Genomic DNA, 26,083 nt, shown 5'->3' with positions numbered 1-26,083 from the left:
TCTTTCAAAATTGTGGAGCAAATTGTGATGCAATACCAGGATAATTATTCCCTGAATTTTCAGGGAATGGACAACAAAAGGACAACCAACCTGGTGGACTGTACTTTCACAGATAATGATGATGATGATGAAAGTGCATGATTTATTAAAAAATGTACTCTCCAAAAACATTTTCCTATCATTTGCTCACAAAAAGTAACCTGGCCAAATCCATTCTATGAATAATGTAGCTCATTCCTGTATTGGGTGCTTTTAACACATAATTTAAGAATGAATCCAATACACTTGAAAGTTGAAACAAGACTAATATTTTTGTAAGGATTTGAAAAATATTATTTTCACCTCATTCAAAAATAGACAATACAATAAATTATGTAGTTATGAATATCTACATGATCCATTTCTCTTATTTTTCCTTTCTGTGCAGTATCAATTGAAAAGAATCATTATTGTAATTGAATTCAATTATATATGTGACCATGTGAAAAATTGGAATTACCCAGAAGGCCTGTTTGGTACTGCATTTGTGAAAATATTCTCTTATAGGTTTTAAATGATTAGGAGTGTTTATAACATTCTGGTGGCATATGGCTCACAAGCTAAGCTTCTTAGTAGGTCATTTCTTTTCCATCTTATCTCATCCATGTCATCCATGTTGCAATGTTCCATACTATAGTAAGCCTACATGTAGTAACTGTATATATATATCATTCTTAATATGTTCTTTTATCCTTAACTTGTACTATACAATGATTTACTATTGCAGTAATTGTTGTTGGAATTGAAACGAAATAAAGATTCATCCATTCATTCAACATAAGCAAATTTGCGTCTGTTCTCTACAAGCCTCAAGAAATAGCACCTTTTTCAAGCAGATGTCTTCAAACTTGTAGGTAAAATGTGATGCCAAATAATTATAGCATTTTAATCTACATCTGGGGGGCCGTTTCATACAGCTGATCGTAATTTACATGTAAGAGCAACTGTAAGAACGACTGGTGATCCTTTCTTGTGGTAAACGATAGTGACCATTGAATGTTCATTGGTGAGAGCATAATAAAGGATCAGCAGTCGTTCTTAAACTCGCTCTTAACTTACGAACAGCTTTATGAAACACCCACCTGATATCTTACCTTTATCTGCTCGACATTTTATTAAAAACTTTTCAAAGCTATCTTGCATGAAAATAAGATCACATTTTTTATGACACTTTATGCGCATTTAGAAGGTCTGCTTAGAATTTTTATATAGTGATACCTTCATAATCTTTTGACCTACTTAATAATTCTGTCAAGCAACATTGACGATCTCTAACTTAGCTGGGACTTGCTGTCCATTTTTATTATATTTATGAATTTTGTTTATTTTTTTGTGAACTATGAGTAATGTGCATAAATTATGGTCACCACATCCAGAGCTGGACATACTCGGTAACAGAGCTGAGTAGACTCTATCATGCCTCTAATGCTAAACATTATGTCACTGTAGTCACCACACCGCTCAAGTCAAAAATCGGCAAGTGGTAGTAAAATATTCCACTGACACTGCACTGTCACTGATTAATTTTACAATTTACAAACAATGCAATGTAGACCATAATCATTTTCTTTTTAATTCTACACACCATCATTTCTCATACCATGCAACATAGGTCAAGATTTATTCTTTTTGCCAACTTCGCTTCCAAAGGCAATGCCAAGGCCAAGGCAAAGTCATTCATCATCGCAATGTAATTCTGAAGGTGAAGCCACCACCACCACCAAATGAATGGCTTCGACTCATGTGGGGGTGTGTGTGTGTACCTGCCTCTCCATTCGCTTGCCATTCACTGATTCAGCTCAGCTGTAGCGCTAGTGTGCAATTGTGTGATTTTGCGCTTTGCTTCTTACCTATTAATATGCCTTTATTTGGAATGAGATTGAGTAGCTATGTGGACCAGGAACCCTGGGTTTAACTCCAGATATTTATCCGAGTAGACTTCAAAACAAGCCAAAAGATAACACAGTGTAATGGGAATATCCTGGAAATCCTGTTCAAAACAAAAATACCATCCAAAATTCTCCCTTCCGTGTTCTTGCTACCATTTTGTGACATATCAACATCGCACATGCATGGCATGAAGTGCGCAGGCGCAAAACTTCGGGGTCATCCCCGGGACAGCAGAGTCCAATATGTAATGGGGGTATTCACTTCTCCACAATGCTTAATTTCTATTCCAAAGTTCTTTATATAGCATATGCAGAGGAGAAAACGTCATACAAATATAAATAAATCTTAAAGGTTACTCTTATTGAAAAATTCTCAACATATTCTTCGTGATAAATATATGCAAAACAACACATAATACACCTATTTTCCAATCGATCCTTCTGTAAAAAAAGTAAATAAGCAGTTGCAGGTGAATAAAACAGTTGATGGGTCAAAATTGACAGAAATTTTAAAATGGAGGTGAAAACGAGCTTGTTTTGCATCGGTAGGTGTATGATTTTGATATGCGTATATATCATTTTCAAATTTTTATGTTAATATATTTCATTATTAAGCAGTTTTAATAAAATTGTTTATATGATGTAAGTAATGCTTGTGAACGAATCTGCTGACTGCTTTACAATACTCACTGTACGGCGGTACGGTACCGGCGGCGGTCGTTGTACGGTAGAGCATGGAGCTAGCTGCTACTAGTAAGTGCTAGGTGCTACTTTTTTTGTGCTAGGAGTACCTATGGCTATGCCTGGCCACGGTCTGCATGCTATCTGGCCTGGGCCTACGTACCGGCTGCTGCCAAGCGCAAAAGACAGACTAGACCAAAACTAAGCTTCAGTCTCTGTACCGTATTTGGTTGTTCCGCTGAACTGCGGGCTCCACTCATGGTGAAAGAGGATCATCACTGACTGACTGAGTGTCAGAAATTGTTTAATAAATCCCCAGAAATGACGGTTTCTTCCTGTCTAAAGTCAGACATGGTCTAGTCTTGAGGACGCAATGATGATGATTTTTTTAGATATGTCTTACATTTCTTCATCATTGACGTCTTGACACTCTCTCCATAATGCCTTCAGCGAACGACCAAAACAAAGATGGATTTCCCCCCAAAATCCATCTTTTTAAACCGAAATGACTAGAATTTTGTTTATTTTATTAATTCTTACACCTTCCTACGCCTAATGCGTAGGAAGGTTTTAAATATTACTTTAAAAAATGTAAAAAAATGAAGATTTCTTACCCAACTGATGCCGCGTAGACCTCTCGTTCCACATGTAAACAACGGAAATACAATAGCGTCGACCCTTGAACCGCTTATGTATGACGTACTTCCGGAAAGCAATGCCGTCTTAACGAACAATTTAGAGATAAAAAATCTTATTTAACAAATATTAAAATTATTTCGTGATCATAAATAATTCATATCAATATATATAAATTATTTATGATCACGAAATAATTTTGATATTTGTTAAATAAGATTTTTTATCTCTAAATTGTTCGTTAAGACGGCATTGCTTTCCGGAAGTACGTCATACATAAGCGGTTCAAGGGTCGACGCTATTGTATTTCCGTTGTTTACATGTGGAACGAGAGGTCTACGCGGCATCAGTTGGGTAAGAAATCTTCATTTTTTTACATTTTTTAAAGTAATATTTAAAACCTTCCTACGCATTAGGCGTAGGAAGGTGTAAGAATTAATAAAATAAACAAAATTCTAGTCATTTCGGTTTAAAAAGATGGATTTTGGGGGAAATCCATCTTTGTTTTGGTCGTTCGCTGAAGGCATTATGGAGAGAGTGTCAAGACGTCAATGATGAAGAAATGTAAGACATATCTAAAAAAATCATCATCATTGCGTCCTCAAGACTAGACATGGTCTGATATATGTCTGGACTGAAGTCAAGATGCTGAGTTAATACTTGATAATTAATGTGGGTGTCAGGGGCGAATCCAGAATTTTTCGTGGAAAAATTTGACAAGCCCAAAAAATAGGGTCTTCACTTTCAAAAGGGGGGAGGGGCACAATTCCATTTTAATGGCATTTTTTACATTACATTTTTAATTGTGCCTCTCGAAAGGGGGGAGCATGGGCCGGCTTAGACAGCTGGCAGCCTTCTGTTTCGAGGAGTTTTTAAACATGTTTTAGTTTTTTAATTTCTCCTCGTACACAGACGGCTCGCTATCGTGCAGCCACCATTAGGGGACTTACAATGCAAAATGCCCCATCGGGGCTCTTCAATTTTCATCTTTAATGAATCAAAATTTTGAAAAAAAACATGACAGAAATTCAAATTACTATTCCCTCTTGGCATTAATTGCCAAAAAACGGGAAAAATTAAGTTAAGAGGAACGAAAACAGTGACTTAGTTACCTCTGCTGTTGCGCAACTTCACTTCCCGTTTTATCTGAACTTATAATACATTAACATATGGCCATTGAGTCCTCTGCACAGATCGCGCTAGAACTTCGGTCTCTGTATTTGGTGAGTGAAGCCAACGGAGTTCAGCTGAACAACCAACATAACAGAGACCGAAGCTTTTGGTCTAGGGCCAGCTTTGCCCCCCCCCCCCCCGAAAGCCTTTATTGTTATCGGATTTCTGGGTTTGAACAGCTAGTTTGCAGTGGGGTTTAGTTCTGGTCAATATAATTTTGGTAAATTCTATGAATTTTCTTCCTTTTTATCCCTCTTTTTTCTCTGGTAAAATCAATTTGTATCGTTCCAATGGACACTGCACCTACTCTCCCGCACGCCGCGTTTGTTTGCGTACAAGGTGATCGGTGTCAGAAATATTATTTACCTGCGTTACGGTTGAATAGCAGGTAAATGTTTGTTTCCTTAATGTTCGTAAACTTTGCAGGAATGCTTAGTCAATACAGGGGTTCGAAGCCTCCGTGGAATGTAATTAAAAGTGCATTGGAGCGTGGAAAGAAAGGATAATGTGCGGTAAGGATACGTTGGGCGTATTATTCTAGCTTGTTCTCTTCGTCACAACAAATTTAGTCATCGGGCAAGCTATATCCATATGATATTTGTGGTTTGAAAGAGTCTCTTTTATGTATTACTAAATGAATGAATGAATGTAGGAGGTGTGAGGATTTTACAGAAATTATAGAACAGACGAAGGTGGTCGATATGTGGTGGAGTCATAGGTAGGGACAGGGATTTTCCGCAATCGCGGAAAACGGACGGAATTCACGGAAAGGGCCTTTTGAAACGGAAAGTGGCATTTCAAACGGAAAATCACGGAAAACGTATTTTCCCTCAAATTACACAGGATAGCAACATAAATTACTCCAAAATCACAACAAAATGAGAATATTAAATGGCCACAAAACCTCAGAAAACATGATCGCACTTCGCTACAATCATGACAATTCACACATCGTGACTGCATTCGACATCAGCATACTCGATTGTACCCAGCACCCATACCCGGCCGGCCGGGTTTGGTTTCACGTGCACTTACATGTTCCAACAACACGGTCGTGTGTTGCTGCCCTCTACGTTCTAAGATATAACAGCACGATATCGTAGTCTTAAAATCCAAGATGGGAGATTGGTTAAAGTCGTTGACTGATGATAACGATGTCCAAAAACCCCCAAAATTATCAATGAAATTTCATTTCAAAGTAAAATAATGCTAATAATGTGAAAGGTGAGGATGTATGCATGCTAAATGTGTTTGTAAAAATATGTTATGAACCCGCATATCCGACTAGAACGGATTCTATTGCGTTGTTGGAACAGTGGCAGATACAAATTTTGAGTGTACGTGTTGTGATTTTGCTATTCAATGTGTAAACGGAATTGTCACTTTTTTGTGTGTACAAAGTCTATGGGGAAACAGAATTTCTGTTTTCTGACATGCTGAAATAGAATTTGAGATTTTCTGAAACGGATAAGGCCATTTTTTTTAAACAGAAAATGACTGTCCCTACATAGGTATAGCTAAAGTTAGGCCTGAATAATGGCAGAATCGAGTACTAGTAGATAGAACATGTCAGATGATGTCACAGAGTGTTCATTGTGTTTATTACATGATTATTGTGAAATAATATCACTAATCCATTCATTTGCATGATTTTTAATTTATTTTGTCTGTTCGGGCTGGTAATATCCTTCCACTGAGCTCTCTCATGATTTTACTCTCTATTGTTTTTCTTGTATGATCTTGACGTGCGTGAACGCACTCACCTAGTACATCTAGACAGGAATAACCATTGTTTCTGTGGAATTATTGAAAGTGATTTCTGACATTTTACTATCGTCCCCATGGCATTGGTGAGTGGAACTAATGTAGTTCAGCAGAACAATCAATGTACAGAGACTGTAGCTTTTGGTCTATATCAACACATGCAAGGAGAGAGATGACAAATATAAATTTCAAGATGAGGCCAATGAATTTTTAGAATTAACTTTTTTGCTCTTAAGAATAATGACTAGATCTATATTAGATTGCTATAGAGTACCGAAGTTTGCTATCATCAATTTTCCCCTTTTGCATTTCAACATTTTTTATACCATATTTCAATAGAGCATGATGAAAAACCCCCACAACCCAAATATGATGGGAATTGGTCTGTGGGGTCCCAAGATATCTCGTGAATACATAATTAGCTTAGTTGAAGTCAATGTATTATTGGCCTGGTTCTACCAGAATATGGTATCGAAAATGCTGAAATGCAAAATAATTTTTTTTGTGACGTCATCACTTTGGTACTCTATATTAATACATATTGTTTATTTACTAATTTGCTTGAGCACTCTACAGAGTGGATTTGGCGCGATATAAGTCTTAATTATTATTATTATATTAGTAAATACGGCAAGCAAATACCGGTATGCAATATTACAATCCTCAAACAAGATCCTACCTAGGCCATTATTCACACTTATAGTAATACAAGGTATATATTAGACTGGAATAACTATCTTTTCTTGGGATTTATTTAAAACAATTTCTGATATTTTACTTTGTACTGGTAAGTGAAGCCAATGTTGTTCAGCAGAATAACCATTTGTACAGAGACTGAATGAACCTAGGTTACAGACCTTGCACACCCAATGTCCTGTGTCATATGATTTTCAAATAGTTGACAATCATTACTAATACTTAAAAACAGAAGTAATGTTTGCAGACTATTGGTGTAATTTATAAAGTAGGATGCAACAATGTTGATGGTAATATTTTTTTTTAATTTATTTTGATTTATTGTAATCTGATTTTTTTTTTGTATAGATCACTTACCATAAGCATGTCAATGAGCTTGGACTATCTTCCAGGGAATATATGGTGTTGCTAATTAAATTCATAATCTTATTTCAGCCCTTCTGCAATTTTTTTTTAACTTCAAGTCAAAATTTATTATAGGCACAAATCTTTGATGAAATAGGGCACTGATCAATGCAGTTCAACATTGCTGATGGCACTTCTTTTTTATATTATTTTTAGCAGCAACATCCAGCCCGTGCCAACCCTTTTTAGAGGCACAACAAATATTTTTAGTGGAATGTGTCATGCATACACAAGTGAAAGTGACAAACTTTTTTTTTTAATTTCATCATATATTTTTTACTTCCTGGAAAAATTTCGTTCGATTTGTTGCTGAACACCTTTTTTTATTTGCTTGTCAAATTTTCATGGAACAAACTTTCCTCAATTGGTTAGTGAAAACCTTTTTTTTCTTTGCTTGTCAATTTTTTTCCTGTACAAAAGTGCCCCCAAACATTATGAAAGAGGTAAAAACATGAAGTTGCAAGGCTGCTAAATTTTATGCCAGAATAAACAAAGTTGGAAAAATTTGAAAGTAAATATTGTCCTTAACACATATTGGTACATAGATCGTACATGGATTATGATTATATCCTCGCACAGACAATAAATGTGCAAATGACACTGAGTCTTGGCAACATCCATCACATCTGTGCATGAGAATTTGCATGTAGTATCACGGTCTCTTGAATGCCATCTCAGCCCATTTAACACACTCTACACAAACATAAAATATTGAATAATGATGGTCACCCCCCCAAAAAAAAAAATAATAATAATAATAATGATACAATAAAGTGAATAAATAGATAAAGAAATGGACAAATAAATGAATAGATAGATAGATAGATAGACAGACAGACAGACAGACAGACAGACAGACAGACAGACAGATAGATAGATAGATAGATTAAATAAGAAATCAATTAAGTGAATAAAATAAAAAGAATCACATCACATCAGCATATATCTAGTGATTTTTGTGTTATTTTTCCCACCACATTTGTACTAAAAATTTTATTTTTAAGAAATAGAATAGGAAAATAGATAAAGCACATGGCATTGATAGAAGAAGGAACGAAATAGCCTTATCATGCAAAACATGCAGTATCGGCAACTCAAAAGCATGGAGGTCCATGACTCCATGCTCATCAAAGTGAACTACAATTTACGATTCAGACAAAATGAAATGCTGCCATCTCTTGTCAGTGTTTGCACCATTTTCTGTCAGCTCTCAAAGATACCCATCACATGAACCGAAAAGCTGGGCCCCCATTGGCTTCCTTCCTCCCACCTATAAAAGTCATGATTAGATTATGTTGTTCATGTTTGTTTGTCTTTCTCATATCCTGGTAGTGGTGAACATTTGCTGGTTTTATTTCAGGAGATCGAGGCCCATAGGAAGGGTTTGGGGAACAATGAGCAGCAAGTATCGATTCTACTCAAAGCCCCCATCACACTTATTCCGAATCAAGCAGAATTGGCCGGAATGAAAGGACTATTGTTCGACCACCAGTTGGTCATTTAAATCTACTTCGAACACCATTCGAAAATATTACCCCTCGAATGTTTTGAACATGACCGAAACCTTTTGGACGGCGAAAAGAAATGACAAAATATTTTGAATGCACTCAGAATGCAGTCAGAATATTTAGAATGCGCCTAGAATGTCCAAGAATGTATGGTAGCATGAATTATCAAACTGACTCCATTGCGGTTCATTTTTAGTTTTTGACTAGTGTATGATGATTCACCTGGTCAATTTACTGACTTTCAACTCCAGTTTGGTGAATTCATTTGTTCCTCCCAAAAATTTCTAGATTTTTAAAATATTTTTTAAATTCCAGCTTCTGCTTGATTCCTGCTTATTGCGAATACATGTGATGGGGGCTTAAAGGGGGTTTTGTAAGGAAATTTTTGCAATCAATTGCAAATTTCTGTTGTAATTTTGCAATTGATTGATCATTAAATTATCTGTTGCAAATTAATTCATGCTCATTTCAAGAAGCAGACCAGCAAATCAATTGCACATTTTGCAATTGATCATTAGACATAATTATGATCTATTGTTGAACCGTAATGAATAAAGCAAGCAGTTGTAAGTTTCTCATAATGCCACAAAAGATGTATTATACACCTCTTAAAGATTCGTAAAGATACTGTGAACAAGAATTTGTTTAAAATGTCTGAGTTAAAGTGTGTATGGGAGGAGCGTGGTACAATTCTTGAAACTTTTTCAACCAAAACATTTAATTGAGTACATTGGAAGAGGAAGTCAATGAGCAATGTTAAAAATATTTCTCACTATATTTTATAGCAATTTGAAACAACCGTTGGAAGTACAAGCCATTGGTAATATTTTCAAACATTGACTCAGATTTTAATTCTTAATTAAGGGTTATGTGAATATTACAGATCAAGACATTCAGACTGGTCTTGTTAATCAGTATCTCGCATCTTTATACATTTTAAAGAACAAAATTAATTCTCATCCAAATTATGACAAAGAAATATATAAATCTGTTACAAGAACTGAAAGTTTTAAACACAGTGATATCATGTCCAAAAATGGTTCAGATTACTTTTCATTACGTTATATTGATCATGTAATGTGTATGTAGACCTTCATGTGCAGTGTAGATAACAACTGGTATTAATTTCTATTAATGGTATTGCCAAGCCAGCAGCTGCAGTAGGATATAATTGTAATTTTTAGGGGCTATGTTTTTCCACATTGTGATGATTGCTGTTTGTTTGGGGCTATTTCTTTTTTTTTAAGGGCTAGTTCTTTTCACAACATGCATTTATGCTGTAAAAGCATTTTTTTTTTCATTCTTATGTAGGAAATTGATTTTTTAAACTTTCTTGAAAATTGTTTGTGGCAGATCTTGGAGAGACTTTAGAAAATAAAAATATAAGCCTATTGTCACCCCCAAAGCATTCAATTCAGGATTTTTAGGGACAATTTGGTTGGACTGTCATGATGGCTAAACTTGCTTTCGGCAATTTGCTCTCAGAATGTATTTTTTATGGGTTAGAATCAGAAATGTTGTCATAAATTTATTCAAACATACTCTTCTCCACTCCTGGATCAACAAAAACAAGTGTTTCTTGATTTTTTCATAAAATCCTGATGATTTATATGCTCTGTTATTTGCGTAAATTATTTGATTGATGTACTCTTTGTGAAATATTGGGGAAATAATGGGAAATAATAATGGACAGTGAATTTCTTTCATAGTCACAAACTATCAGTAACATCATCATTATAGTAGGCCAGTTCAATCCGTCCCCTTCCTCCTCCACCCCTTCCTCCTCCTTCTCCACCTCTTCCCTCTCCTCCTCTTCTCCTTTTTCTATTCCTCTTTCTCACCATCATCATCATCACCGTCATTGTTATCATCATCATTGCCACCATCAATAGCATGTAAAGACCAGTTGTGCAACTGCCCTATCACTTAACCTACCTTTTTCTATAAATCCCTGCTCTTCTAAGACCCTCCTTGACTGCGTTAGCTCTGCTCCGAGCAGTGGCATGATCTGGAACCGCTGCGCAAAACATTTTGACTTGATTTTTTTTAGCTCACCTCACTGAAACCAAGAATTCAATCGTCAGTCTAACCAGTTTTTTTTTTTGGGGGGTGGAAATATTCAAGACAGTTTTGAATACTGAGGAAACTTCAGCAGAAGATACATTTGTCAGATTTTGTCTTTAATGCTGCAGACGATATGTCCTTTTATAATCGGTATCAAATAGCTGCCAAGTATAAAAGCTTTCACAGGCTTGGAGTATCAAGATTTCTCAAGTTGAAGAAAGTCAGTGCAACCTATAAGTTCATGGAGTGTATCTTCCTTTAGTTTGACAGTTGCTTATAACCAGATTCCAGTACTAGTTGAAAAAATGTCAAATTGTATACCATACTGTTATCACTTTCCAATTAAAAGATAATGATTGAATATATCTTCATCTCTGAAAACAATGACTTTATTTCCACTTGCAAGTGCTGGTGATCAAAATTTAACAGCTAAAGCACAGGTACCGCGTACAGTATCTCAAATATGACGAGAACAGCATGTATCCTCTTTGTATCTTCCTCAAAAAGCCAGTGATTTATAAGAAAAAAGCCATCAAAGCCACTATTAATCTTTAGGCACTTGCATGGATAGATGAAGCAAACGATGAACTTCACAGGGTGAAAACTGAGAGCGGACTCCTTCCAAATTTCTCAGGCATTTCCTCTCGAAAAATGCACCATCATATAAAATCTGCTGAATGAAGACCAATCCAGAAAACACAACTGTACGAAGAACTCGGCACGTAGATTTTATGCTTCTATTATTTTAGTATTTCTTGTATTATTATTGTTGGTTACCTTTTTTTTGCCAAATTGATATTGTCTATCAGTAATTCTTCAGAGTCACTTCAAGTTTATCCTTTCAAGTTATTTGAACTTCACGGTGATGAACAATTGATTCGGAATGATCCAATTACGTACACAATTTACAAGAATAGCATAGCACTTGTCCATGGGAGAAATAACTTGTCAAAGCAGGTGAATTTTATAGTAATTTTGCGAGATTAGCCTTGCATTGTTTTGTTCTAGCTATTTACAGGTGGTTGAGGAGAGGCGATACTGTGTGTGGAGTTTTAATCGTTTCTCTTAACACCTCTAATATCAAGCAAGGTCTCGAGTCCTAGAAATGGCTTGCTGTCACGTCACCTGAACCCTTCAGCTTATGGCCTAGTTTCCTCCAGCAGACCAAGCACAGATCACTTCTTGTTAATGATATTATATCTCTGTCTCTGCCTGCTTTGCAAAGATTCAGCAAATTCATTCAAGTCTCGTGAAGGAATCTGTCCACATTCAGTAATGAGTCGCTGGCTAGTCATCGATTTCTGCTCAGAAACAACGTGTGACACTCGTATTAGTGCTCCTCTCTGAAAATTTGTCTAATTTCCTTATTTGGCATGAAAGTCATAAAAAACATACATGCTGGCACTGTGAAGTTAATTTGATGAACCTAATTAGTTGATCTCCTGTGCATTACAAGCATTTTAGTCTACAAACTAGCAAAAAAAAAGAGTAAAGAGCAAAGATGGAAATGTACATGAAAATAAGCATTCATCTGTAATTACTACATATATAGTCCATTTCAGGTCGTACTGGTAGGATCCTTTCAAATCTTCCAAGATGATTTAGAAGTAACAACGAAGACTATTTACAAATGTCAAGAACTATTTCCGTTTATATAGATATCAAGAATGTATTAAAGTAATCTCAAACCTCACATCCACCAGATTACTGGCAACTCAAAAGTTGTGAAAATTTTGAAAAACAGGTGAAGGGTGAAAATTACAACGTGCGTGCTAGAGTGAGTAGAAGTGATGTCTTTTGCTTGATTAACGGTGACGTACTGCTGGTTTTGATGCCGCAAATGTTGGCTGATCTTCAAGTCACTTTTAGAAGATGAGCGCGATGAAGATGTCAAAACTTATTGCAAATTAGAGGAGGAACTGTCCACTTTTGATGACTGCTTGCATGAGCAGGTGCATTGAATTAGAAAGTAGAGGGAAAGTTTCTTGGGAGGAGAAATGAAATTAATATGCAGAAACCTAAATATTTGATAGCCTCTTTGCCAGAATGCAATGTTCCTGATGACCCAACAGAAAAATAGTATCAAATGAAAGAGAAAATAAGAAACTGTGTTTCTGAGAAGAACTGATATTCCTGTGAACACAGCGTGTCACTTCCAAAAGTTACAAGATCAGAACAAGTGTCTTCTCCATTTCATGTTAAAATATTTCAGACATGACAACCAAACTTCTTGTGCCTTCAGCTCATATTGACAGCACGTGAGAATGTAAAATGTAATGCAGATTTTAAAGCCTAGAAGTAATTAGTAAGGGCGAGGTTCTTAAGACATTTCTCCTGTTGAAATCTTGCAGAGAATGAGAGACGACTGAATTACCTCCAAGTCAAAAGAACTAATCATTTCATCCTTGAGAATTCAAAACCTCCAAGCTCTTTTCTCTCAAGCTCTTGTAAAGATGAGAGGCGATAAACTTTTGAAGAATGTGACACCTTGAAAGCCGATACCCGACTGGAAGTGGCCGTGATTGGTGAACTTGTACTGCGGTCAGAGAAGAAGACGTGCGGATAAGCTAGTAAAATATCAAGACTGTCAGCCAGTGTACTGAAGTCACGAGAGGAGGAAAGTGCATTGTACGTGCTACTGTCCCCGATGTAGGTTTTTGTTCCTGCAGAGTAAGCTCTTATTAATCAAAGTCTGCAACTTTTCAAGGGTTCCTGCAGATACCAGGTATTTGATGCCAAAACTCAATGTGAGAAATGAAGTGTTGCAAGCAGAGCAGATAATGTTGCCTCAAGTAACACTATTTCCATAATAATGTTGAGAAAAAGATTCTGGAGATTAAAAGGATCAAAATATCTCAGACAATATTAACATAATCAAGCTCAGTTTGTAAGAGGCACTCCAGTAGCCATAGCTGATCTCAATTTAGCAGAGACTGGGAGAGGTACATGAGCTTCAAAGCTCATGATCTACAGGTGCCCCCTCTACCAGAGAAATGGTTCTTATTAAAAGAGGTGGTGACGGCACTTGGAAATGATTGGGCAGTTGGTTGTGTGCGCATTGCTGTATAGTCATGATCGTGGTGATTGTGTGTGGTGCGGTCGGTCGGTTGGGAGGGGGGCGTGTCAGGGTGCCATGGGGGTGATAATGGGTGATGATCTGATGGAGGGATACAAGGAATGGGGGAGATGAGACGCTTATGGAAGGAGGGAGGAAGAAGGAGAAATGAATATTTGTTAAAGGGGGAAATGACTAGTCTACCACGAAATAGTTATCCAAGAGTATTGAGATTGGATGTATGAAGCTCTGATTGCACAACCAATCTTATATTTAATATCAGCATCATGGCTCTGGCGATTGGGGTGCCCTGTACTCTGTGTATTATACCTTCAGGATCAGTCGTCAGTTACTTCAAACTTTAAAGGAATCGATGCTATTGCTTGGTGAGGAAAACTGAATCAAAAGATATACTTTCAAGTCAACCAATGATGATAGATATTATAAAAGGAAACATGGTTGACAGGTCATTTTAAAGGTTAGGAGAATTGAATTACATTTTGAGAAGGGGTTAAGGAACATAGAAATGGATTATGTGTTTGTAGGAGGGTGGAAATGCCGATATTTGAAGAGGGGCCGGGTGCTGACAGGAGTTTTTCGATCGTTGAGGGGTGGAAATCGATTTCAACATGGCGGATGAAAGGTGTTATAACTGAAATGAAAGACAACCAGATTATTCTCTGTGATAATTATGGGATGGAGCGCTGAGGGCATCCACGTTTTTACAAAATGAGCGTATCATTTCACGTTTGGCTGACTTTCATAACGGAAAGTTTGGATTGGATGTTGTAATGAGTTAGAGAATTCTATTATCTTTATCTTGTGTAATTGAATACAATTCCTGTTCTATTCCTTCAACTTCTTCTTTATTTTCACGCTAAACAGAGTATTCTGTTATTTAAAAAGGGGGAGGGGAGGGGGGAACTGGTTGCTATGACGTGTGTAGAAGCACCGAGCAATCTCTGCCCAACAAACACGTGGCAGTAATATCCTGAATCGGGTTAGAAAGCCGAGCTCCCTGGTGCTTCTCTTCCTCTCCGGGCGCAGGAACTTCTTGGACATCGTCCAACAATTCCAGGGCTACGAAAGTGAGGATCCATGAGGGGGGTGGGGGGGTCAAGACAATTCATATTCAAGATTATCTCTAATTAAAAGGATAAAGGAAGCTAAAGTGACCTCATTGAAAATCTGTCATTCGTGCATGATATTCATGAAACTGCTGGGTTTTGTGAATATACTCTCTCCAGTGGGGAATATGCAGAGTCATGGTATGTTGTCAGAGGGTGGTAAATCAAGCATTATTAAGTAGGTCATCACTTAAAGACATACTGGTCCGTAACCTGAAGTCAGGTTTACCTCAGGCCATGGACATGGTCTAAATCCCTTCTAAAATTGTTGGAAGCTGAAAATGTGATAAACTAAAAAATTGTATGATTCTTAACATGTTCACTGTGCTCTTTCATCAAACTTTAGAAAACTGATTCAGTTATTATTCTCAGACAGATGTGAATTAACTGAGTTTCAGATTAGCTGATAAATCGAGCGAAAAATATTTTAATCCTCTCCAGATGAAGATCATCTTTATACTTCCTTATAACCAACTTGGTTATAAACTTAAGTTTTTCAAGTGGATCTTCATTCCTGATGACGACCAGAACACGCTGGTCGAAACGTCGATAACAGTTCTTTTCAGAGCTAACATATATTCAAGAAAGAATAAAAAACTGTCCTTTTGAGGACTACACATATGGTGTTTACCGTAAAACCTTTTAATATCCTCTCCTGATTGTCACGTGAACCACGGTATAAAATTTCCTCCTCGAACATGTGAATATCCATTGTTTAATATTTCTTGGTTCAATCAATAGGGTCGAATGTGTAAAAATTGAAATATTGTATAAAAGGAGTGAAACATTAAAGTGTCATATTTTATTTCACATCCGATTTTGATAAAATTTTTAGCATTATTCTTGTTTGGTTTTTATCTACTGTACTGATTGAAATCAACTTTTTTCAGTAGTGGACTTGACTTTCAAGTTAAGCAGAGCATAGCAGTCGTGGAATTGTTTGTTGGGGGGGTTGTACGTTTACTCCATGACTTAGCTGTTTGAAGCTTTGTTTCATGTTTAAAGGTGTACATCATGCAATTATATGCAATCACACAGCTTACAATAATATCTACATTATACTAGGCACGTGAGGACAAGCTGCTATAACCATGGACCCCGTAAATCCCTTAATTTTCAAAGGAAATTGGTGGTTTTATAGCACACCCTTCTCTAGAAGTTCATCGTTACGAAAGATCACGGTCTGAGGGATATACTTCAGTAATTGGTCAAAGCCACATCTTAATGACCTTGTCTTCCTGATGGCATGAGATTCTTAGGATAGATAGGATGGATGATATGACAGGCAAACCATGTCAGACATTCATACAGAAGAAAAATAACTTGCAGTGATCAAAGGTTTCAATGAAAAAGTACCGGTACAAGGGGGTACGGGGTGAATACTCTTCTGAAATGCCCCAACAGTGCCCTGGAAGTCTTTTAAAAAAGAGCCCTCAGAATTTGCATATATGGTCCAATGTAAATTGTAATACAATGAAACAGATTTTCGCTTGTGAACTATATTAAAAAGCATTTCTATCTTTTCCCTGCTCGTATGACAGAGGGGAATTTTGTTTGAATAATGACATTTTAAAGCATTTAATTCAAATGATACATTTAACAGGGGTATGCACAAGGGCTATATATCTAGGGCAATATGCCCCATAAAATGTCAAACAGCCCTTGTAAAAGAAATAAACATTTGGAACAAAGTGAACATAACTGAGGGTACATATCTAACTCGATCGTTTTACTCCTCGGGAGCGTTGAGCCAAATCGATCCAGAAATCGTAATTCACAAAAAGAATATAGATTACATTTATTTTATTTTAGAAATCAATCTTGAAGTTTGTAGTTAAGGAAAAATCCTTAATGAGAATTGTGCATAATATACATAAAAATATACTCAGTATTTCAGTAGGTATATAGAATGCAATTCCTATTGAAGTTTCCTTTTGTATCTAATTTGATTTTGTCCCTGCAATCTTTTAAATTTGATTCCTGATTTAAAAAATGAAGAGTTCTTGATTTAAAAAATGAAAAGTGAAGGTTAGGTACTTTAAAATCAAGTTGAACTTCATTGTTTTTTATTATGAAAGTAAGTACGTCAGTTCTGTTATGTTCTCAGGATTGATTGATGCGATGACGTTGAAATGACTTCAATGATGTGAAATGTCACCATCTTAGATGATGATCGGATGTCACGGTGGGGTTATTGCTGGTTTATTAAGTCATTGCTGTTACGTAGATCGTCATTTCCCTAATGACTGCGATTCACTGTCGAGACAGACATATTGTCTGATGTGACTCACTCTACAATTACAGTTATGAAGTAATCACCCTTTTCAAGCTCTGATTTTTACCTAAAGACATTAGTCGTGAACTTGAAGAAGGTATATTAACAGAATATTCTTTAAAAAAACGTTTCCGCTCATATTGTGTAATGCTGCACAGAGTATGGTATGCCTGGTTACATTGCATACAAAACCACAGTGAAGGCTACCCAAGGAAAAAAGAAAGAGTGGTCATTATAGAAAGGTACTTTATCCCATTTTGGTGGCCACTGAAGACCAGTCCAGTATAGAGTTTCATCAGCATTTCTCGCCGACGAGTTATTAGATCTAACAACTTTCCTCAATTTTGATTGGCTGAGAAGCACTAGTTCCTATTGTAACTGGTGGATACAATATCCCACATGTCCTTTCATGAAGTGCTCCCAGTTGTCAGGAGATATGTTTGACTGCACTGATGTAATGATTGAGAGACATCCCCTCTGCCCTCCCCCCCCACAAAAAAAAATAAAGTTCACAACCAAGAAAAAAGAAGAAAAAGTGAGAAACGGAAAGCAAAAGAAGTGAAATATATTTATTTTCTGAAAAGTATTTTATAAAAATTTTATACAAACTTAGATTTTCGTATTAAAAAGGTCAATTTTTTTGCTTGTTGCTTCGCTTTCTCACAGTATTTTATAGAAATTTTGCTTCAAATGCCGTGTCTGGCCCCCTCAATTTTTTTGGCTCATGCTACTATTTGGCTGTACATGTTATTTGGGTAGAGAAAGGAAGATTGATTTATAACTATTAAGAGAAAAAAGCATAAATTCAGCTCTATACACACACATATCCATAAGCATAAACAAAGTGTACTTTCACCTTTTGTGCAATTTTGACATACAGGTATATGTTTGCTGCCAGGTTTGGAGAGGTAACTCTTCATGAGCTACTTGTTTTGAGGCATCGAAGAGGTTATGGGTGTATATCGGCGTGGTATCAGCTTGGAAGAAAGGAATGAAAAAGTACTATATTAAAGTTCTCAGAATTTGATTCCTTTCATATGTACACTATATATCATCATTGTTGTCTGTTCCAATGAAACTTCTACATTGAGCATTGAATAGGACTGAAGTGATTTCAGAATTCTCGATTGTTGAATCTCTTCAGATAATTGGTTGAGATTGGTCCCTGGTTGCACCCTATCAATGAATCACCCACAATCTATTGCTTGATGTGTTGATGGTTTGATGATGTCATAACTCATCTTTGTTCTCCAGTCTCATCTCATTTATGGGGTGGATTGTCCAATTTCTGGTATTATTCGGTCATTCTGGTGTTTTTATGAATTTCTATTTGAGATGTGAGGAAGGTGCTCACAATAACCCAGTATATATCCATTCTTAATTGACCAGTGAATTGGAGAACTCTGATAAATATTCCTTCCAGCGAAACCTGGGGAGCGTCTCATCAACATTTTCCTCCAACAAATTGTCAGGTCTGACAACTTTCCTTGATTTTGATTGGCTGAGAACCACTTTTACCATAGTAACTGTCGAATAAAACAGTACTTGCCAGATAAAACGTCTGACAAGTCCTTTCATGAAATGCTCCCCAGGTTTTGCACTCAGAGATTTGTTATGTTTCATGACTAGAATATTTTGTTGGGTCTTTAAACTGAATTTCTGTTGAATTGAATTGAGTGTCTCTTATGTGATTATTGTTATGAAATTGTCAGATATTAAAAATGCCTTTTTATGACAAGGATGTGCTTAGCTCAAATGGTGCTGAGGCAATATAGTGGACCCCTATTCCAATTATCAGGGTTCAAGACCAAGGCAATACACCCACCCATTAACCATTAAACATACTATATTCACTCTAGTACTAATCCTCATTATGAAATGGGCATTCCTTAGCACTGTCCATATTGTTATGCACAACTGTTGACCTAATCTTGTGCTCACAAAATATCCAAAATATTTATGATTGATTATACACAACAGTCTGAGCAATCAATCATCGAAACTAGCCTGTACGATAATTGCTGTAGGCTATATGTTGCACGGCCCAGATCCCTCAGAGAGGCTGTAAAGTTAACATCCCGCATTGATAGGAGTCGGATAAAGCATCATAAACCATGTACCAGCTCATGAACAATGCAAAAAAAACAGACAATCACAATTTCTTCTTCATAACAATAATCGCAATCATATGATATCCAGGAGCCTTCAAGACCTGTATAAGAAGCATCACAAAGTGAAGATATGATTTCATTTAAAAGCTACTCCAGTGAGTAAATCTTGAAAGCCAAGGGTTCAGAATGAATAAAATGACATACAATTGTAGAGTGAGAATGTATAACTTGTATTCTTGTATTATTTTGTTGGCATGTGTTGGTCCTGAAAAGGACCACTACAAACTCTGAGCATACATTTTTTCATGATAGGAAAGTTGTTTTACACTGTATATAACTTTTGATTATAAGCATTTATTAATCATGAACAATCTTGTTTGCAATAATAAACTCTTATTACAATCATACTTGAATAGTATCAAGTACAAAAACAACTGTGTTCTGCTGGGAAAAAAATAGAGGTTTTTTTTTAATGGTTTTACAAGTGAATGCATAAACACACAAGAATAAAAATATACGATACGAAATACTTGTACATGTAGCAAAGAACCAAATAACTTCTTTTTTTGGGGGGGGTAAAAACACATCTAACCCAGGAAAGAATTACCATACTGACTTCCAAAAGACTACAAAAATCCCATAAAATAATAGAGAAATGAGTCTTACCTTCTCTCGAACCTTTCCCTTATTTTTAGAAAGGCCATTTTGGCTGGTTCACCGGCACAGCTGTGTATCCTGTTTGGTGTATCAACTGTCATCTAGTAAATCCTTGGCCTCATACAAGAACCCACATAGAAGTCTATCAGGGTCATTGCTTAGGTCCTACTCATTCCTCTCTTATATAATCAAGTCAATGTTTTGATAGTAATTGAAACGCACTTGAGGCTCACATGTAGTTGACCTATTTAATCCTTTGGTTTGCTAGTATTCCACAAATACAAATCCATTATTGGCTGCTTGGATTAAGAACACAACCAATTAAAGTGTTTGCTGATTAGAGGCTCATGCTGCAGTAGCTTAAAACCATCCTTTAACTTTTCACAGAGCAATGATATGCATTCAGTATTTGTTTCGACGTCCAACCACACATTTGGAAAGTATCCGAGTCAAATAAATATCTGATTTGACTTGTTCGGTATGAGTATTCTTACTGGCTTCTCCAAGAATCAAGTTTTCTATCACTTCTCAGGTGTCAAACTTTTCAGTTCCAAGTTTACAAGCAAGGATATGGATCATGCGCTCTGTGCCGGCCAACTGGCACTCGAAAGGTGTTCTAAAACATCAAACCAAAATTAAAAGTTGAAACGTTAGAAGTTGCCTGAACTTTTACAGATTTTTTTTAATGCAAATATTAAATTTCACCTTCCAATTTAAAAGAATGTGTTATATATTTCAAGGAACTATTCAAACTTGAATGATAATTGACCTTCCAACGATGAAACAAAATGGATACTTTGTCCTCAAAAACTTTCTAACTTTTTACTGTCATTTCAACTGATATGATAAGTACCTTATTTTGTTCCTCACCACTTAAACTTGAGCTAGAACAACTGTGCAGTCTTATGTCTAACGCAACATTACTCATACCGATGAAGAATTATTTTAAAAAGTCTTAATCATCCTTGCTGTTTTGAAGCTGGTGACCAAGACTTCCAAAAGAGCTTTGTTTGGGTATCGTCACCTCATGGTTACTATCGCTTTTGTCAAAGACATTCTGCAACCAATTACAACATTGGTTGTACTCCACCAGTGTAGCGGGAGTAGATAATTACTACCGTGACAAGTTCGCTTATCAACAAGACATGACTGATTATTTTGACTCATTAAAACCCAAAGCCTCCCCAGAACATTTTCTTTGAGCACAGATTTGTGGGATTAGGCGATGTGTCACGCACAGGGAATGTGCTTCAACAGGTGGGAATAGACACAAACCATATGTTATTGTCTACAAGTCATCAATTATGAATTATACTTTCATTCCTCATTCTTAATAATTAATCTTGTAATATATGTATAGTTCTGTAAATATCAAACAGATCCTTGACTCATTATCTCTTGGATTATCATGTCCATACAGAGTCTTCGACAAAGTAACGCATGAAATATACTATTTTTGCCATGGCATAGCCATGCAAATATCCTTTCTTATCTACAAAGCTAGAATATTTTGTCAAAGCAAAGTTATTTATCCTTTTTCTAAAAATCGTTTGACCATGATATGTTTTTATTTACATTGTATTCAAAAGTAGTAAATGAAACAAATCTGGATGTAACAAATTCTGTAGTGTTTCTGTCTATTCCTGTTGATATATTTTTGCGTATTTACTAAGCTACATGCAAGAGTACTCCTGGTTAACTCTCTTGTTGTTACATGGACACTCTTAATTTATTGGATAAAAAATAATCCAGATTGGTTGTTGATAGTCTATCGACTAGTAACTAATCACTAGATTGAGATTCAAACCTTGAAGATTTGAACTTCAATTATAAATTTTGGATTTATATCTGTGATTAAGAAAGAATTCATACATGTGTAGTTGACTGATGAATAACCAAGTTTTCATTCCATTGAATTTACTGCAATTGCAAAGTTATCATGTTGCTAAAATTCCCAATGTTCAGAATCATCACGTATCTATAGTCTAAATTATCATGAATTTCCTATTTGAAACAGACAGATGGTACTTCCACATCAAATAAAAGGAGTAGACAAAGTTCTACCTAGGCCTGTTTGTGTATAATGTAATATTGATTTCACAATAAAAAAAATAAAAATCTACCAGATATCCATGAATATGATACCTATGAAATCAGAAATATGTTCCTCAGCAATGTTTAAGAGCCATAATTGATCTCCAAATGTTCACAACAAGTGACATCTCTTCAAAAAGTCATCATCCAAAGTGTCTTTTTCCAAAAGTGTAATTTCCAGGTAATCCGTCCACTTTCAGGCGTTGCTCATTCAAGTTCTCACAGATATGTGCCTTGGTATAGCACCATTAAACTGGTCCTACGATAGGAATGTCTTAACCTTGATGTTACCAAAACACGGTCGAGGGGGTCTCATCGCGTAATCTGAAAGTTCCTGGTTGGTAATCCCGAGATCCGATGGATTAATCTCCCATCAAGAATGTTTTGATCCTTGGATTCCAAGCATGATTCAGTGATTATCACTCATAAATTCATTTCTCCAGCTCTTCCCCCTCCTCTTACCAGGCAACCCAGAAACCAGTTTTGATATCTATGACTCACAACTTCTCCTAAATTGCTTGAGAAATTGACAACCGAATTATGCCAAGTGCATATTCCGAGGAACCCCATGATGTGAATTTTAAACAATCTAAATTGGGTTCGGTTTTCCCTCCCTAGGTCATAGCTGGGAGGCTTTAAATTATGAAGTCATAATCATAAATCGTTGGCCATTCTTAGTTTGGTGCTGGAGAAGTTACTCATGCATACCAATTAAATAGGCTTGTGCTAAATATCCCGTGGAGTGTTTACAAGCAGAGTTGAACTTTAGCGTGCAGGCCGATCTGTGTGTATGCCACGCATTTGTGTGTAGAAGATGACGGTTCCAATTACAAGTGTTGCTTCTGATGCAGCATGTGGGAGAATTTAACAGGTGGTAGCGAGTTTGATGTCGGATCCATGCTTTAAAAGTATGTTGTGTACTCTTTCATGCCTTGGCAGATACTGATGAGTAAAGTTTTAGAGTATGTCCCTATTTATGGCACCCTTTCGATTTCATGATACTACATGTACATGTAATTGAAGAGGATGAATGATAATTATCCAAACTCATAGGCCCCTTGCACTGTCTCCATAGATAAGATCAAAGATTATTGAGTTAGGAGTTCTCCTTCCAACAGTATCTTCCAAGCTGTCAATCTGATTATATTTCCAAAGTGAAGATCTTGTAGAAAGTTATTCATTTTGAGGGGTTTTCATTGAAAAATTATGTAATTTATGTATTCTACAACCAGGCATCGCATGAAAAATGAGCTATCAGAAAGCTAAATTTCACCAAAGCCAATGCTTATCCTCAAAGGATCACATTTCAGTGTTGAAGTTGCTGATCGTAGAGAAATCCTGAATGTCATTTCTTGGAGTCAAATTGATGTCAATCTTGAAGTTTTTCTGCCACAGATGAAAAATAGCAAGGTTGAACTTTATCTAGGAAATACTTGTGAGGAAGAAATCGCCCATAGATTTCCCATGTCTGTGATGTACGTGTATACATGTATGTATCATTACAGAAATTCTTACAAATATATATAACAGAAAATAATATTGAAAGAATGTCTCTTTCATTTACAAGGCTCTGAAAAATTGTGAGTAGTTTTATTTTCACCCCCCCCCCCTTGGTTATTTAGTTTTTCTTTGTAGGGTTGGTGTATATTTGCTAGCTTGATAAATAAGAAAATTATTTTAATCAGGAACGAAATTGTGTACTGTCCATAAAATTGTCAAATTTTATATTCATTGTAATACTATTTTTAATCACCCCCAGTTGGCAAACAATAGTAGAAGTAAATCTAATATAGTTGCAGTAAACCTGGCATTTACGGGTTAAACCATGCGAGTATTCTCACTACCTCTTCTGCAGTGGTAATGAACGTTGGTCCTCTTTCCTATTTCAAATTAACAAAATAGGAGAGCTCCACGAGAAGTTGCCAAGGAAACGAAACTATTCCATGTAAATATGTCCAAATTTGTTTGAATTTCAGTTTCAGCAAGTGCCTCAAGATTGGATTTGTCAACCTGATCACTAATTCCTCATATGGTGTCGGCTTGGTCATAACAGAATATAGCAAGATAAATTCAAGTTGTGGAAGCAGTGTTTGCAAGACGTCCAGAGCTCTTTCTACAAAACTCTGTTTTATGAAGTGGTCACTTGTATTTGTTCAGAGTAGCACAAAAGAAAGCATTCCAAAGCTGCCATGCTGGTGTTAATATCCCTGGATTTCAATATTCCCTTTGCTCAGTTAAGAAGAGTGTGAAGTGATGAACAAATACTTCTACGGTTGAAAAGTACCCATGTTCAAAGTCCAACATCATTTTTCAAAGATGAAATATTGATTGGTCCTTTTACTCAATTTAGTGTAACGGGAGTACCGCCAAGATGTTTGCTGATCGTAATTTTAGATGAAGCAATATCAACTCTTGTAATCCAACTCCGTTTAATTTTGACAGCTTTATTAATAATAATACCACATTTTCTTTGTAACTGCTATTTTCTGAATGCAACTTATGCAATCAAATGGAATAAATTCCACACAGTCTCAAGACTGATTATCCTGTAATTCATCTTGAAGCATATTGGATCTGAAGTCCAAGAAACAAAAGGGTTTGTTGCAACGAACCTCTCGAGAATTATCCCTGTGAAAGTACATGTGTAGACCAATAACATCACACAGATACCAGAACAAGTTTTGACAATAACACAGAAGAGAGAGATATGTGTTTATCCTATTTAGTATTGCTCTTCAGTGAGTGAAATCCAAAGATAGAGGTCAGCTCTGAGTTCAAATCCAAACCCCCGATGGCTGCCAATTTGGTGTGTTTTTGTCAAAGGCGAAGGGAACATCCTATTTATGGAAAGGACGTTGAATTGTGACATTAGAATGGGAATCACCAGCATTCTGGAAGGCAATGCTTGGTCAATGTACCTACAAGTTTGTTTGTTGTTGATTGAGGTTGTTTTGAAATTGACAAGGGGTTATTATTTGCTGATTGCTGAGTACCAAAAATGTTTGGTATCAACTTATCTAATTCAAAGCTGATGGCCTTTGCCAATGAAAAAAAAATAATTGCAGTGAATCCTACTCCTATGTGAAGCCTACAAGTAAGACTTGTCTTTCTAGTTTCTATCGATCTGAATTAGTGTCCAAAATAATGTTTTCAAACTCGGCCAATTGAAAAAATGATTTGAATTTAATTATTAAATACTAGTATACTAACCAATGTCATGCAGTGCCTTAAATCTAATGAGTAGATTGGAAAGCTTGTAAAAATGTTTGTTAAAAGTTTGTACAAGTGAATATCCTAAAGTATTTCCAGAGTTTTGGGGCAGTAACAACATACCCTGGTGGCAATAATGAGATGTGGAGATTGATTCAATGCTAGATCCTTTTCACCAGATACAGTAATCCATGGAAACATTAAAATCAATTTTCACAATCAATTTCAGTTTTCTGCAATCTGGATCATCAGTTCCTCATTCTATGCAGGTTCATCTGGCATAAGTGATTCTTGAATGAACTGCACAGCCATTGGTAGCAGACATCACTGGCTGCTTTACATCCTAATCAAGGGACTGATGTGCAATATGCAAACATGGAAGTGGGAGGTTCCCCGATGCAAATAACCATTGATGCTTCGGATGTATGAAGGATGATGACATTTCTAGCTCTGGTAGTCACGTCTGCAGAAGATCAAATGTAACTCACAATTCTGTTTGGGAATCATTATTGATCAATTAGGATAAACACTGCCAAATAGATCCTTTCCAGCTCAGCTAAATTTGGAAACATTCACTGCAAACAGACAGCTTTTGGCTTCTAGATGATCCTGTCTGCTAAATAATCCAACCTGTCATACAGAGATAGGCTCACATCAAAGTAAACTCTGCCTCTCATGTCATATGCGTCGAGACCGATC

General features: G+C 36.2%; 1 protein-coding gene across 2 annotated transcripts in view; it reads left to right on the top strand.

Moving 5' to 3' along the window:
• Window positions 1-2,372: 2,372 nt before the first annotated feature.
• Window positions 2,373-26,083, top strand: part of LOC121417447 (epsilon-sarcoglycan-like) — an 86,668-nt gene continuing 62,957 nt past the window's right edge. The window contains exon 1 of one of the 2 annotated variants that reach the window (XM_041611172.1): window positions 2,373-2,473. In XM_041611172.1, the coding sequence (XP_041467106.1) occupies window positions 2,443-2,473 (31 nt within the window). In that variant the 5' untranslated portion in view covers window positions 2,373-2,442. The remainder of the gene's footprint in view (window positions 2,474-26,083) is intronic. The other variant, XM_041611165.1, reaches the window with a different exon arrangement.

This window comes from Lytechinus variegatus, chromosome 1, assembly GCF_018143015.1.
Source record: "Lytechinus variegatus isolate NC3 chromosome 1, Lvar_3.0, whole genome shotgun sequence".
NCBI lineage: Eukaryota > Metazoa > Echinodermata > Echinoidea > Temnopleuroida > Toxopneustidae > Lytechinus > Lytechinus variegatus.
Note: the sequence above shows the minus strand (reverse complement) of the source record. Positions and strands in the feature narration are given on the sequence as shown.